The 15,136-nt window shown below is 42.5% G+C and overlaps 1 protein-coding gene across 1 annotated transcript in view; it reads right to left on the reverse strand.

Annotated features, from left to right (window-relative positions):
• Nucleotides 1-15,136, reverse strand: part of MAN2A1 (mannosidase alpha class 2A member 1) — a 183,694-nt gene that overhangs the window by 86,071 nt on the left and 82,487 nt on the right. The window contains exons 10-11 of the mRNA XM_074995242.1: nt 6,611-6,796; nt 1,384-1,498 (exon numbers count right to left, since the gene is read on the reverse strand). Of these exons, the coding sequence (XP_074851343.1) occupies nt 1,384-1,498; nt 6,611-6,796 (301 nt within the window). The remainder of the gene's footprint in view (nt 1-1,383; nt 1,499-6,610; nt 6,797-15,136) is intronic.

Here is a 15,136-nt window from a genome sequence, read left to right on the forward strand (position 1 = left end):
CAGGACGGATCAGGTCTTGAGGGAGGTGCAACCTGTACCCAGCTTTCAAACTACTGACACCTATACACGTTTCTACAGCTGCGTACTGGGCATTCTAATCATCATCATACATGGTGTGGTTTACAAACTCTTTCTGTATGTTAAAATTAGTTTTCGATTGATGGAGCTTTACTCTCTCAGGAACTACCGTCCTACGGTTTAGGTGCAGAAGCCATTGGTTTAATTGACCTTGACAGGACTGCCTCAACCACGAAAGCTGGTTTATTAAAGGAGAAGTCACCTAGATGCAGCCAGAGCCTAGATACCTATACTGAAATTTTCATAGCCCCGCACGCCAAGCCTTCCCAGCTTGAGTCACTTGACATGGGCCTTAAACGAGTACTGCAGACATACCCACAGGGATCCAGAAACAGGATCTCTCTCACAGGTTTGTAATGAAGGTGCTCTTGATTAAATCTGTGACAACATAGAGGCTGACCAAATGAATATGCCTTAAAAGTCAAAGTAATTAAAGATGTGACACAATGTAACTATGTACGTATAAATGAAACAATATTTCAAGGTATTATTTACACATCTTGCAGTCTGTAGAAACTCTAATGTACTACATTAAATTACTGAAGTGTCAGATGAGCATGCTATGCAACACTTAGTGCAAAACAGAGTTAAGATGTATCCACCTTTAACGATGTTACTTCCTGACTTACAATGTTTAACCTGCAATTTTAAAATATTTTGAACAGTGACAAAACATTTGCGATATGTAATATAATTGTTAAAAGACAAACTGGCTAAGAATTACAATACTTACTTTATTTAAACTAACTGTTCTGCTTTAATGTGTTTCTCTTCTGGAAAGGGACTCTTCAAAAATAGCCTTTATGAATTTTGTGTTGTTTCTAATGGATTCCTGTATCAAATTTGCCAATACACAAATAAAAATGTCTGTTCTATGTTCCAGTTCCATAAAATCCAATCTGGACTCAGATTCAAGACCTTTCTTCCTCTTGCATTATTATATGTAATTATGACTTGCAGATCAAGTTACACCCACAGTTACATTTGTGCTACCTCACTATCATCTATTTTCACAAGCATCAGATGTAAATAAATTTGATAATAAAATATGTTGATGATATGCAACATGTAACAGAGTCCATTTCACTCACTTTCAACTATGTAAGTTCTACAAAGCTAACAACAAAAAATAATTCTACTTATACACAAAGACCAGAGCTGTTCAGTAAGAAGGGAACAACGTTACACTGAAAATTAACGAAGCAGAAGTCATCTTCAGTTGAACTTCTCTGCAACATTCACACTGGGTCTTAAAGATTATTCACAACTTTCAAAACATACAAAGAAGAAAGAATGACAACTCACCACCTTAAGGAATGGAGTTGATGGGTTGTAGATATAGGTATCTTTGTCTTTTAGGATAAGTATGTGAGCAGAGTCAATGATCACCCTCTTCAAATTCATTAATGAGTGGAAAAGCCTGTCAACAGGATTTTCAATTGTTAATAGTTTTGAGATACATTTATAAAAAACATTATTAGACCCTTGAAAAAAAAAAGGATAAAGAAATATTAACTATTAATTTTTAATTCTGAAATTTCCTGAATAATTATTTTGGATGCTCAACTTGAGATACCTTTAAAACACACTAATTTTGAGAGAGTACTAAGCTCTAGTCTCCTGAAAAACAGATCCCTATTTACCCCGTCTCAGTTTGGGCACCCAAAATCACCACCATCTTTGCAATTTTATCAGAAACATGCAGAAAAAGGCAAAGGGCCCCAATCATTCCTACCCTGGGCTCTTTTTCTAGCACTTTCATATTTAGCTGCAATAATCCTGCGTCAGCCATTATTGTGCTACAGAGTGCATCTCTGTGTCAACTTCTCTGTCTTTTGCTTGAGAATCACCAAAGGAATGATAGTTTACATAGCTTATCACTTAGCATTCTTAAAAGATGTCCCAAATATATCCTACTTCCTTATGTACTACTTGCTGTGTTCCCATTCTAAGACCTATTTAATTCCTTTATATAATCAGTTCATTTTACTTTGGGTAGTCTATGCAGATACCACCACTGAAATTTGGTTTCAGTTTGCACTGGATATTATTTCTCCAGAACTCTGCTCCATAAAAGGGGTTTCTTAAGGTCTGTATAAGCAGAAGTCTGTGTAATGTTTCTGCTAATCACACTGGAGTCCAATGCTGCATAAAAGTTTTTGTCTTTTTTCGTTTTCAGTACAGCACTTGTGCTTTCTATCCTGGGCTCCATACCAAACAATCTCCAATCTTGTGAATGATGCTACCTAAAAAAGTTTATTTCTGGTTTTTCCTGGCTTCACTGTCCTTATAGGTGCTCCACTGTCTATTGATTCTAATACTCTAGAGCTGGGGTATTTCTTTTTTAAATAGGGGCCACACTGCAATTTTTTGTGTGTTCCAGGAGGCCGAACACAAAATAGCTGCACATCACACGCACACCCCGTTTAAACTCTTTGAAGTACCAAACTTCCCCCTGCACCAAACTCCCCACAGCCCCAAACCACCCCCCACCCTCAGCCTTAAACCTTCGACAGCCCCAAACTGTCCCCTACCCACCCCCAACCTTAACAGCCTCTGCATCCCCCAGCCTAAGACCCTAACGCAGCCCAAAACGACTGCCACCCCCCAGCCTTAAGCCCCTCACAGCCCTGCCCCTGCCAATCCCCCCTCCACAAACTACTCTGGCAGCCAGACCCTAGCCCCAGCTGGGGCTCTGCCCTCAGGGCTGGCAGTGGCTGCATGTCCCAGCCACCAGGGCTGTGCAGCAGTCCGTCCCACCTCAGCAGCCGGCCCTGTGGAAGCCAGTGCCGCCATAGCAGCTGGTCCTGAATGCTGGATAAAAGGGCTCTGCAGGCCGGATTCTGGCTCACAGGCCGCCTGTTGGGCACCCCACTCTAGAATCAAACATGGCATCAGATAACTGAATAATGGTCTGAAAACATCTAGGCAGATGCTCAATTTTCTGCCCTGCATATTTCTGAAATGGGAACACTTCTAATACATGCTACAGAGGTAGAAACAGATCTCATGAATTTGAACTTCAGATGGGGACTGTACATTGTGGGCATAACAATGGTTAATGCATTTAAGTATTACCCATTTAGAGTCTCTGATTTGATGTTGCAGATCCCTTTGATCACTGAACAATTGAGAGAAATAGTTTAAGATAGTGCTTTTCAACCTGCAGACTGTAAACCACTTGGGGATCTGCAGGCTATGTGTCATAATATCAAAGGGGTCCAATGTTTTATTCTAAATTTTTTTAGGTATGAACATGAAAAAATGTTGAAAACCATTGGTTTAGGAGATTTCCTAATGTGTTTGGTTCTATCCAAATAGAATCCCAAAGCTCTCCTGATACTGCGTATATGCAATATTGTTTCTCTGTTGTCATAATGAGGCTTTGGGAAGAAGCTGGGAATTCGAATGAAGCTGGTTTATATGGAAGGTCGAGGCTACTCTGCGTATAGTCTCAGTGTGATCTTATTCTTAAACTGAGAAGACAGGATATATTATTACAGCTTGTTTCCCCAATCCCTAAGCCAAGATAACAATATTTCTTTTAATTATTTTCCTAGACGAAGAGGTAGGCAGTTGTCCAGATACAGGTAAACTATGATTCTTAATATGAAGATGGATTGCTACCCCACACAGTATTTTGGGGAACACTTTTGAGTGTGGATAATAGGCCAAGTGGAAGTACTCAGTTCTGATAATGGTCTTGACCAAAGGTGAACCTGAGAAACCTCCTGTGGGCTGGTTTAAAAGCCATATGAAAGTAGGCGTACGGCTTATTTCACCTTTTGTTTGTGCCAGTTCATTAATTCCGGAGAGCAGAATTAAAATCTGTTTCTGCTTTATAATGCTATCAAATAACCCTTTTCATGCTTTTCTTCACCCACTTGTTGGAAGAACTGAAACCTTCACCAACCCCAGAGGTCCTCCCAAAAGGAGTCCTGTTTTTGATCATGTGGTAATAATTGTTTTTTCAAGGATGGTGGGGGAGATGAAGGAGATTTGTTTTACTTCAACATGAGGGAAGTGTCTCAGTACAGTCACTTTGAAACTTGCCCCATCAGGTCTCCTGACTATCTTCCTGCACTTGGCCTTTCTACTAGAAAGCTTGGTATAAATGATGTATTTATAATTAGGCCTCAATTTTTTTTTAAATGAAGAAGTGATGGCTTGTCCTTATCAGATGACTACTCAGTCTTGTCCTAAGGCACCCCATGTACTTGGGCTCTGGAATATTTTGATGTGACTATTAATTGTTTAGCCTGACTTGTATTAGGTTAGATATCTTTGCTACTGCTGTAAAGCAGAGGGAATGCTGAATGGCATAGATACAAATATGACACTAGAATTATTTTTAAGAACTTTTGTGATAGTCCTCTTCTTTGCACTGAAGAACTTCCAAATTTATCATCCCAGGAAGTGACAACTTGGGAAAAGTCTGCAGAAGCTGAAAAAGTCTCTAACGCTCCAGACAAACGTGATGACTGAGCTCTGTAACTTTATCCTCACACACAACTATTTCAAATTTGGCGACAATATATACCTTCAAATCAGCAGCACAGCTATGGGTACCCGCATGGCCCCTCAATATGCCAATATTTTCATGGCTGACCTGGAACAGTGCTTCCTTAGCTCTCGTCCACTAAACCCCATCTCTACTTACGCTACATTGATGACATCTTCATCATCTGGACCCATGGGAAGGAGACTCTGGAGGAATTCCACCGGGACTTCAACAGCTTTCACCCCAACATTAACCTCAGCCTGGAGCAGTCTACACAGGAGATCCACTTTCTGGACACCACAGTGCTAATACACGATGGCCACATCAATACCACCCTGTACCGTAAACCCACTGACCGCTACGCCTACCTTCATGCCTCCAGCTTCCATCCCAGACACGACATGGTCCATTGTCTACGGCCAAGCACTAAGATATAACCACATTTGCTCCAACCCCTCCGACAGAGACAAACACCTACAGGATCTCTACCAGGCATTCTTGAAACTGCAATACTCACCTGAGGAAGTGAAAAAACAGATCAACAGAGCCAGACGTGTGCCACGAAGCCTCTTACTACAGGACAAGCCCAAGAGAGAAACCAACAGAAACACCACTAGCCATCACCTACAGTCCTCAGTTAAAACCTCTACAGCGCATCATCAGGGATTTACAACCCACCCTGGACAACGATCCCCCACTTTCAGAGGCCTTGGGAGGCAGACCAGTCCTTGCCCACAGACAACCTGAAGCAAATCCTAACCAGCAACTATACACCGCACCACAGTCACTCTCACTCAGGGACCCATCCATGCAACAAACCTCGTTGACAGCTCTGCCCACATATCTACACCAGCAACACCATTACAGGACCTAACCAGATCAGCCACACCATCGTGGGTTCATTCAGCTGCACATCTACCAGTATAATTTATGCCATCATGTGCCAGCAATGCCCCTCTGCTATATACATCGGACAAACTGGACAGTCTCTATGGAAAAGAATAAACGCACACAAATCAGCTATCAGAAATGTCAATATACAAAAACCCGTAGGAGAGCACTTCAATCTCCCAGGACACACAGTAGCAGACTTAAAAGTAGCTATCCTACAGCAAAGAAATTTCAGGACCAGACTCCAAAGAGAAATTTCTGAGCTACAATTCATCTGCAAATTCGACACCCTCAGCTCAGGATTAAACAAAGACTGTGAATGGCTGGCTAAATACAAAAGCAGCTTTCCCTCCCTTGGTGGTCACACCTCCAGATCAGCTGCTGGTAGTAAGCCTCACCCTTGCTGACTGAGCTAACCTTGTTATCCCCAGCCTTGCTCTGGCTTATTTGTACCTGGCCCTGCAGATTCCCATGACCAGCATCTAATGAAGTGAGTCTGTGCTCATGAAAGCTCATGCTCAAAACTTTTCTGTTAGTCTAAAGGTGCCACAGGACCCTCTGTTGCTGTTACGGATCCAGACTAACACTGCTACCCCTCCGATACATGTGGGGCAGTATATGTTAAAAGCAACATCTCTACCTTCTAACTACTTCAGAAAATATTACAAATTATTCTATCAAAATATTTTGTAAAGAAACCAATTATCCTCAAAATTTGACAAAAATCAATCTGCAATAAGATGTTCCAGGCAAAAGACATATAGTGAGAAAGATAAAGCTCATCACAAAATACCTACTCAATATATATTTCTTGATCAGGCCTTAACAGCAGAGATTTATTTAAACAGTACTTAGTTTTGCTTTGAATGACCACCCTATTGTTGAGGCACAAGATGCAGGATTTATCTGCAACCTTCATTTGCAATTTCTGTGCACACTGTATTGTACACTAAAAAAAACTTCCCTACTACACTGAGATATGCTGAGATACAAAATCATACATAAAATACACAGTAGTAATATTTTCTTAGTGTATATATTGTGGTAGCTCTATTAAAATCAGTATACCCATAACACACAACAGCAGAGAAGAAAATAAGTATAAATATATAAGTTCATATGCTCATTAAATTACCTTACCTAGTGCCATAATCCACAACTACCCAATCTTTAGATGTTCCTGTGATGGCATCATGGTGCTGAAAGAGTCCTAAATTCCTTCTAGCTTCAGTCAGCAATTTATAATGGTTCATTGAAGGAAATGTATTCATCTTATCAGATTTTTTAGACTGTATCAGAGCCAAAGAATAAAGGATTTCAGCGGCTCTAGAAAATGAAAGAAAAGAAAGAATTAATATAGCAACTTATTAACACAAACAAACACATACATACTTCAAAAGGTCAACCACAGTGCCTTCCCTCACAAATGGTCATATTATTGGTTCTTTAAACTTAAATAGTAAGAGTTGTGAATTAAATAATTTACTGTTTACAAATAAAGCAAAACAGGATTTATCTGAATACTGTATATAGTGCATGCAATATTCATGAAGTCTTAATGGTTTTTAAACCTTTGTTTCGTTCTTATTTAGGTTGTTGAAAACCAAAATGTGCTTGATATGATTTTCTATTTATAATCTTTATGTTGAAATGTTCCCAACTAATATTAAGCAGTTAAAAATAAGGATGCTGTAAAAGCCAACTTAGTTTTCCGGTTTGAACCTCTCAGTAGATTACAGAAAATGTATTTGACAACCACTTGGCAACACTTTGAATGATCCACACAAACTGTTCTAATAAAGAAAACGATTAGTTAAGCAAAGGAGCTATGCAAATACTCCTTACACAAATGTTACTATTATATTCACTATCAGACATGAAATGGTATCAGTGGGTGATGATTCCATTGACAACAATATGAAATACAGCCTTATAGTCCAGGAACTGAACAGTACACTCATCCCTCGTTAAACGAGTACTTTACTTATGAGTACTCACTTAAATGAGGGACACGTATACTTACCTTTGTTCACTGGACGAGTGAACTCTCCCTACTAATATGAGCCTTGTCCCCTCCCCGTGGCTCCAACCTACCACAGCCTGACCCCCCTCCAGCTCCGCACACCCAAACCGCCACAGCCTTAACCCCCCGCCGGCCCCACAGACCACAAACCTCCACAGCCTTAACCCCCTACTACTGGCCCTGCATACCCCAAACTGCCACAGCCTGACCCCGCACCTGCACACTCAAACTGCCACAGCCTGAACCCCCCACCACCAGACCTGCAGACCCTAAACCACCACAGACTTAACTGCCCTGCTGGCCCTAAAGATCCAACCTGCAGCAGTCTGAACCCCCACGCCAGCGCTGCAGACCCCAAACTGCCACAGCCTGAACCTCCCCCGCCCATCCACCTGTCCCCCCACTGACCCAATCTGCCACCAGGTTTTAACCCTCCCTCCCACTCATGGCCCTAAACTGCCCGCAGCATTTAGCCCTCCCTAACCACCCCCAATCCAAGGTTCACTTACCTTTCAAAAGTAGCACCACATGCTGCCACTCCTTCACCAAATGAAGAGCACTAGGAACCAATCAGAGACTTTTACGTGTATTTTAATGGTAATTTAGTGTCCCTCTTATGAGTTTTCACCTACAAACAGAAAGTTGGGAACCCACTGTTCTCGTGTAGCGAGGAATGAGTGTATACTTTCAATGTTCATGGGAGCTCTTCCTAAAGTTTACTGAAGTACTCCTTTTCTACTCCATTATACTCTTAGCAAACATTAAATCTGCCTTTATCATAATTGTATTTCTGCCACCTTCACAATGTCCTTTCCACACTATCAATCTAGGTACCATTTTAATAACACATTCACAATTCTCAAAAACAATTAATTATAACTAAAACACAAAAATGGTAATATAGCCCTGGGTCATGTCATTGCTAGCTCTTACTTCCTCAAAACACTGTGTTCTATTTATTTGGGACTTCTCACAGTTGCAACTTCAATATCCCACACTCTGTCGCTTCACAAAAATCTAGCAGTTATGTAGTACCTTAAAGACTAACAAATTTATTAAACCCCCTTGGCAGACAAGCCCTATGTATTAAAATTATGAGAGCCCATACAATTTCACTAGAACTCCTCCCAATTTACTACAAAATACACACAGACACAGGGTAAAATGATAGGCGTTAAGTTCCTCTATTGTGGGTTGTTCAAGGAACAATGACCAGGGCACTTCTGCCTTTTGGTCCAGGCCTGGTTTTGGATATTGTCTGTCTTGTTGCAGATTTTTGCTTTTTAGGTTTGTTTGCAGTGTTGTAGCAATGTTGGTCTCAGGATGTTACAGATACAAGGTAGGTGAGCAAACAAATTGGTTCAGTAACAGATGTTACTTCACCCACATTGCATCTGTGTTCATTTTTGTTTGGGGAAACTTTTTTCCCCCTCCTTTGGGGGTAGGGGATGAAAAGCAGGCATAAGAGTAAAGTGGTCTAGTAAAGCTAATAAGGTACCTGTATGACACTGAAGAGATTACTCCACCATGAATTGTGAGCATCTCTCATCATGACCACCAGCACCTTCAGGCTGAGTAGATGGTCCCTGAACATTATGCTCTTCCAAACTACTGAGCCACCCCAGTTTATATATTTAAAGGTCCCTTATATTACTATGGCTGTGGATACGCTAGCCCCTGCCTTTCGAATGGGGTATGCTAATAAGCCACTTCAACAGATGCTGATGAGGTGCTCCCATGAATATGCAGCACCTCATTAGCATAATGGCATCCACACACGTTTAGAAAGTGCCGCTTTCGAAACACACGCTGCTCATGTAGACAGGGCCTTTCAAAAGGATCCCCCAGATTTCGAAAGCCCCTTCTTCCCATTTGGTTTTGGGAAGAAGGGGCTTTTGATATCCAGGGGGTCCTTTTGAAAGGCCCCATCTACATGAGCAGTGTGCGTTTCAAAAGCAGCACTTTCGAAATGTGTGTAGATGCCATTATGCTAATGAGGTGCTGCATATTCATGGCAGCATCTCATTAGCATCTGCTGACATGGTTCATTTGCCTACTCCTTTCAAAAGGCGAGGGCTAATGTAGCTATGGCCTATAAGTGGATTTAAGAATAATACATCTATATTCTTCATTCACACTGCTTCTGAAGTAATTACTCTCTTAAATAGTTTAAGGATTTTGCTTTCCACACAGAAAAAGTGACTGATGGGCATCTCAGAAAGCTGTACCTGTAAGAATGCAATCTCTTAAAACCATGATTTACTTTTAAACCTCAACCCTATTTTAATTTTAAAGTGGATCAAATCCCTGAGGATAAATGGACTGAATGCAAAAACGCTAGGTTATTTCTGAGGTATTTAAACTTCAGGAAGGCAATTTTCTTCTAATAATCTCAGTCTAAGGAAAGCTAGCAGAATGTCTCTTCATAAAAATAAAGAATCAATATAGCATGTCAGCAATGAAAACTTCAGTTACAAGAAAAAAAAACCAACATAGGAGATCTTAGAAATAATTAATAATGTCAAAAAGAATATAGATAGATACACAAAATAAAACTCACCTTGATTTATGTATTTTACCAGAGAAGTATAAGTAATTATCAATCCATAATTTATCTCAAAACATTTTTATAAAATTAGTTAAGAATAAGATTGGAGAAATACCAGAAGGCATTGAAAATGCAGGTGGGGAGGAGGGGAATGATTTGGGCAACAACTTTGCAATGAGCCACGTTTTTTACGTATACTAACAACTTTTGACCCCTCATTGATACAACCTGTCTCAGGACAGAACTGTTTGGCATGACATCATAGCTTGAAAAGACGACCACAATGCCCCTTTGCAAATCTCATTGGACAGGTCTGATTTAATTAGCACTGTGCAAGTGTAATTGCTCCAAAGATCCGTGACAACTACCAAGTCTATTTAACATGCCTTTAAATAGAAATATTTAGCCTAGTAAGTTCAGCAACTTTCTGAAACATGAATTTGTTACAAATTTTTTAAAAATAAGTGAACAGCCTTAACAATGACATTCATTTTAATTTCAATAATGTGCAAGTCAAAATCCATTTAACATTCTCTCAAGGAATCCCACTTCTGAAATTTTCTATGGATATTGGACAAATTCAAATTTACTCTGTTATTCTAACAAACACCACACAAATCTTAAATGCAATGAAACAAAATAAACTAATTTAAAAATACTGCAAATGTTTGTTGTAAGTTTTAAGTTGGGCAAAGTGTTTACTTACAACAAAGCAGAATATTGTAGCTAATGTGGTCTTGTTTTCTCGCCTTTATCATACATAAAACTATTACTCTAAGCTTTTCCATTTCTTTCTGTCTTTCAAGTTCTTTCTACAGCCAGCCTACCATCATCAATTGTATAAAGATTCCCCCCCCCGTCCCCCACTGAGGAGATGGGACGTTCCATCTTAAAGAGGGAGGTGACCAAATCTTTGAAGTTTTACCCCATGTCGCTTCCTGATTCACCAATATTGTCCGGGTACATTGTTCAATCGGATAAATCAACTTCAAAACTGAATATTTAGTTTAGGAAGAGCTAATAGGATTTAGGTTGCCCAGCACTTCACATCACAAAGTATTCTTGCAACCTTCTGTTTAAGAATCTCACACCTCTGCTGTTTGCAGCAGACCTCTGATACTGAATAAGGAGACTAACCTTAGTCTGCTGAAGTATCTTTTCTCTATCCAATGAAATTCTCTTCACCTCATGCAGGGAGTGAATGTGAACAGCCTAAGAGTCGCTCAGTCTGTACACTTTGAATGCATTCCCACATGCAGTAAATGGACAAGGTAACAATTTAAAGATGGGTGATTGAGCTCATCAGTTGAAAAAGTTAAAAGACTGACAGCAAGAGATAGCATGGGTTAGGCTAGAATGAAGGGCCAGAGAAGCCCAAGACCTTAGAGGTGAGATCACTCATCCCATGCCTAGATAGTAAGTAAAAAGACTCTGTGGACAGCAGTGGAGGGGGAATTCTACTGTGGGGAACAAATATTTAGGCCTGATCTACACTCAGGGTAATGCTGAAGTAAGGTATGCGACTCCAGCATTGTGACTAGCACAGCTGGTGTAGACATAACTTACTTCCAGCTACCACAGCATCCCCACTGTTGGAGGGGTCAACCAAAGAAACTCTCACATGGACTCCCCTCACTCTTCTTACTCTGGTGGAGTACCGAGTCAACAGGAGCATGATCTGCAGTTGATTTAGTGGGTCTTTACTAAATCTGCTAAACTGACCTCCGGGAGACTGATCTCCCAGTACGTGTAGCCAAGGCCTTAGAAAGCACACTGTAAATAAAGCTTTTGATGTTGAACTTGCCAGTGGTTTGAAGAAAAATCCAGCATGAGGGAGCCCTGGATTGACCTGAGATACAATTTAATTAAAATCACTATTTCCCCTCTTGCTTTCTTTCCTGATAAAGTTTTGACAATCTGGCAAAATAATAATCACAAATATTTTAAAGTCAGACTAACCCTGCTGCCAAACCAGCAGGAACCACCATCGCTGTACTGGAATGCCCTTAAACTACAGGAACGAGGAAGTAGGAGTAGTTATGCTTTTCCCTACTCTGACACAACTCATGGCCCATCACACACTTCCCTCCTGAGATCTAGCACCTGGACCCTACAATTCACCCTCGCTTTTGAGATCACAATCACCTGCTGACAGAAATGAGTAGACTTGGAGGGTCATTAAAGGTCAAGCTCCCAACAGCTGACCCAGCTGGGGAGAGGAAGTGGTGGGACCAGAGCCACAAGAGAAAGAGCAGGACGAGGGACTCTTCCTGACATTCTGCCTGGAACGCTGCCTAAGCAACGTGGCTTGCGGGCTTATTGAGAAAGCACCTGGCTGCAGCAGCCTGGGATCAACTTCCGGGGACGGCAGGCAAGTGAGCTGGAGGACCCCTTACCCAGCATATTCAGAGTGAAATCCTGTCCCTAGAAGTTGAGCTTGCACTGGGAAGGGGCTACTGCTCTTTCCCAGCACTTAGCTATTTCAAAACAGAGCATCCACAAACATAGATCCTGTTTCAAAATAGTGCATCCAATGGCTCTATGGTTTATTTCAAAATAGGCTATACTGCCTACCTTAATAGCACCTATTTTGAAATAGACATTTCGAAAGAGGTACTATTCCATGTAGTATGAGGTTTATCAAATAAGCCAATCACTACTTTGAAATTACTTCAAAATAGCAGTTGCACTGGGTAGACACTAGGATAGTTATTTTGAAATAGTAACTTATTTCGAAACAACTTTCCTGTGTAGACCTACTCTAAGTCAGCACATACCACTCATCCAAGAGCAGTAAGAGAATTAATGCATATGTTACAAAAAGCTCAGCCTACACCCTCTTTACTTCAGAACATCAGAACTTGTTGTGGGCCCAAAAGCTGGTGTAAAATGAGATGGAAAAAAACGGGTACTAACCATTGTAACTTGTTGTACAAGATGTGTTGCTCATATCTATTCAAGTTAGGCGTGTGTGCATGCACAGCTATCAGAAAGTTTCCCTTAGCAATTAGCCAGCTGGGTCTCGGCTGGGGAGCCCCCTGGAGTGGCACCTATGACTGCATATATAGTTTAAAAGTATAGTTTCAACACAGTTTGGCCCTAATACTGTTTAATGGAGCCTTGTACTATCCTGCTTGATTTCTTCATTGTAATGTTCAGACAATGTATGCTATCCTACTACATCTGAAGTAGTGAAGGAAGTGACAGGAAAAGAGAAGTTACTCACCTGTAGTAACGATGGTTCTTCAAGATGTGTCCCCGTGGGTGCTCCACGATAGGTGTCGGGCTCACCCGGCGCCGCAGATCGGAATTCTTCCAGCAGTTTCTCCTGGATCTCTCATGCGCCAGCGCGCGCTGCTCCACGCACACCCCCGGCCATGTGCGCGATCCGGTCCCCACCAGTTCCTTGACCAACCGCCTCGAATGCTCCTGAAAAACACCAGACAGAGATCCGAAACAGGGAGGATGGGCGGGTGGTGGAGCACCCATGGGGACCCATCTCGAAGAACCATCATTACTACAGGTGAGTAACTTCTCTTTCTTCTTCAAGTGGTCCCCGTGGGTGCTCCACAATAGGTGACTACCCAGCAGTAACCCAAGTAAGGAGGTGGGTAATCGGTTGATGTGCAGCTTGCCCCCAAGAGGACTGCTGTCGACAGACGGGTATCCTCTTCGAATACCCGATGTAGGGCATAATGCTTGGCGAAGGTGTCGTAGGATGACCAGATCGCCGCTCTACAGATGTCTTTTAACGTGATGCCCTTGAAGAAGGCTGTTGACGCCACCACCGCCCGGGTGGAGTGAGCCCTAGGCGGGGCCAGCAAAGGAGTCTTTCGAAGCTCGTAGCACATTTTTATACAGGACACAATGTGCTTTGAGATTCTCTGTGAAGAGAGACCTTCTCCTTTTGACCTGGGAGCGAGAGAGACTAGAAGCCTGTCCGTTTTCCAGAAGGACTTAGTTCTGTCTATGTAGAAGGCCAACGCCCTCCTCACATCCAGGAAATGCAGGCGTGCCTCCTTGCTGGAGCTGTGAGGCTTCGGGTAAAACGAGGGTAAAACTATTTGTTCGTTAAGATGGAACTCCGAAGAAACTTTTGGAACAAAGGCTGGGTGCAACCTTAAGGTTACCGCCCCCTTTGAGAATACTGAGCAGGGCGGCGTTGCCATCACTGCTGCGAGCTCGCTCACCCTACGGGCTGACGTAATTGCAAGGAGGAAGGTTGTTTTCATCGTAAGGAGACGGAGGGGAACTGTGGCTAATGGTTCGAAAGGTGGACCTGATAGCGTGCTGAGCACCAAGTCCAGACTCCACGATGGTGGAAGCGGTTTCCGAGGGGGGTACAGGTTTACCAACCCCTTCAAGGACCTTGTGACGATAGGATGGGCGAATACAGTGGGCCCTTCCTCTGTATGCCGAAAGGCTGATATAGCAGCGAGGTGGACCTTTAGCGAGGATAGAGAAAGCCCGCCTCTTTGGAGGTCCAACAAGTATTCTTGTATTACAGGTATAGGAACATCAAGGGGAGCTAACTGCTTGGCGGGACACCAGGCTGTAAATCGAGTCCATTTCTGCTTGTAAGTCCTCCTGGTGGAGGTCCTTCAGTTACATTCCAGGACTTGTTGTACTCCCTCCATACACATGCTCTCTAAGGAGCTGAGCCATGGATTAACCATGCTTGCGGACGCAGACCCTGAGGGTGCGGGTGCACTATGGACCCCTGAGCCTGCGTGAGTAAGTCCGGCGCCACCGGTAGAGGAAGCGGTGGGCGGTCCGACACGCGGAGAAGCAAGGGAAACCATTGCTGCCGATCCCAAGTTGGGACTATGAGTATCATGCAAGCTCTGTCCCTTCTGGCTTTCTGCAGAACCTTGTGGATAAGCACTGTGGGGGCAAACGCGTAAAGTAGAGGGCCCCTCCTTGAAATCATGAATGCGTCCCCCAGGGACCCCCGTCCCACTCCTGCCCTGGAGCAGTACTGGGGGCACTTCTTGTTGTACTGGGTGGCAAACAGATCGATCTGGGGAAACCCCCATGTACGAAAAACGCACCGTAGCAGATCGGAGTGGATCTGCCATTTGTGCATGAGTGCGAA

This window comes from Carettochelys insculpta, chromosome 5 (assembly GCF_033958435.1).
Source record: "Carettochelys insculpta isolate YL-2023 chromosome 5, ASM3395843v1, whole genome shotgun sequence".
Taxonomy (NCBI): domain Eukaryota; kingdom Metazoa; phylum Chordata; order Testudines; family Carettochelyidae; genus Carettochelys; species Carettochelys insculpta.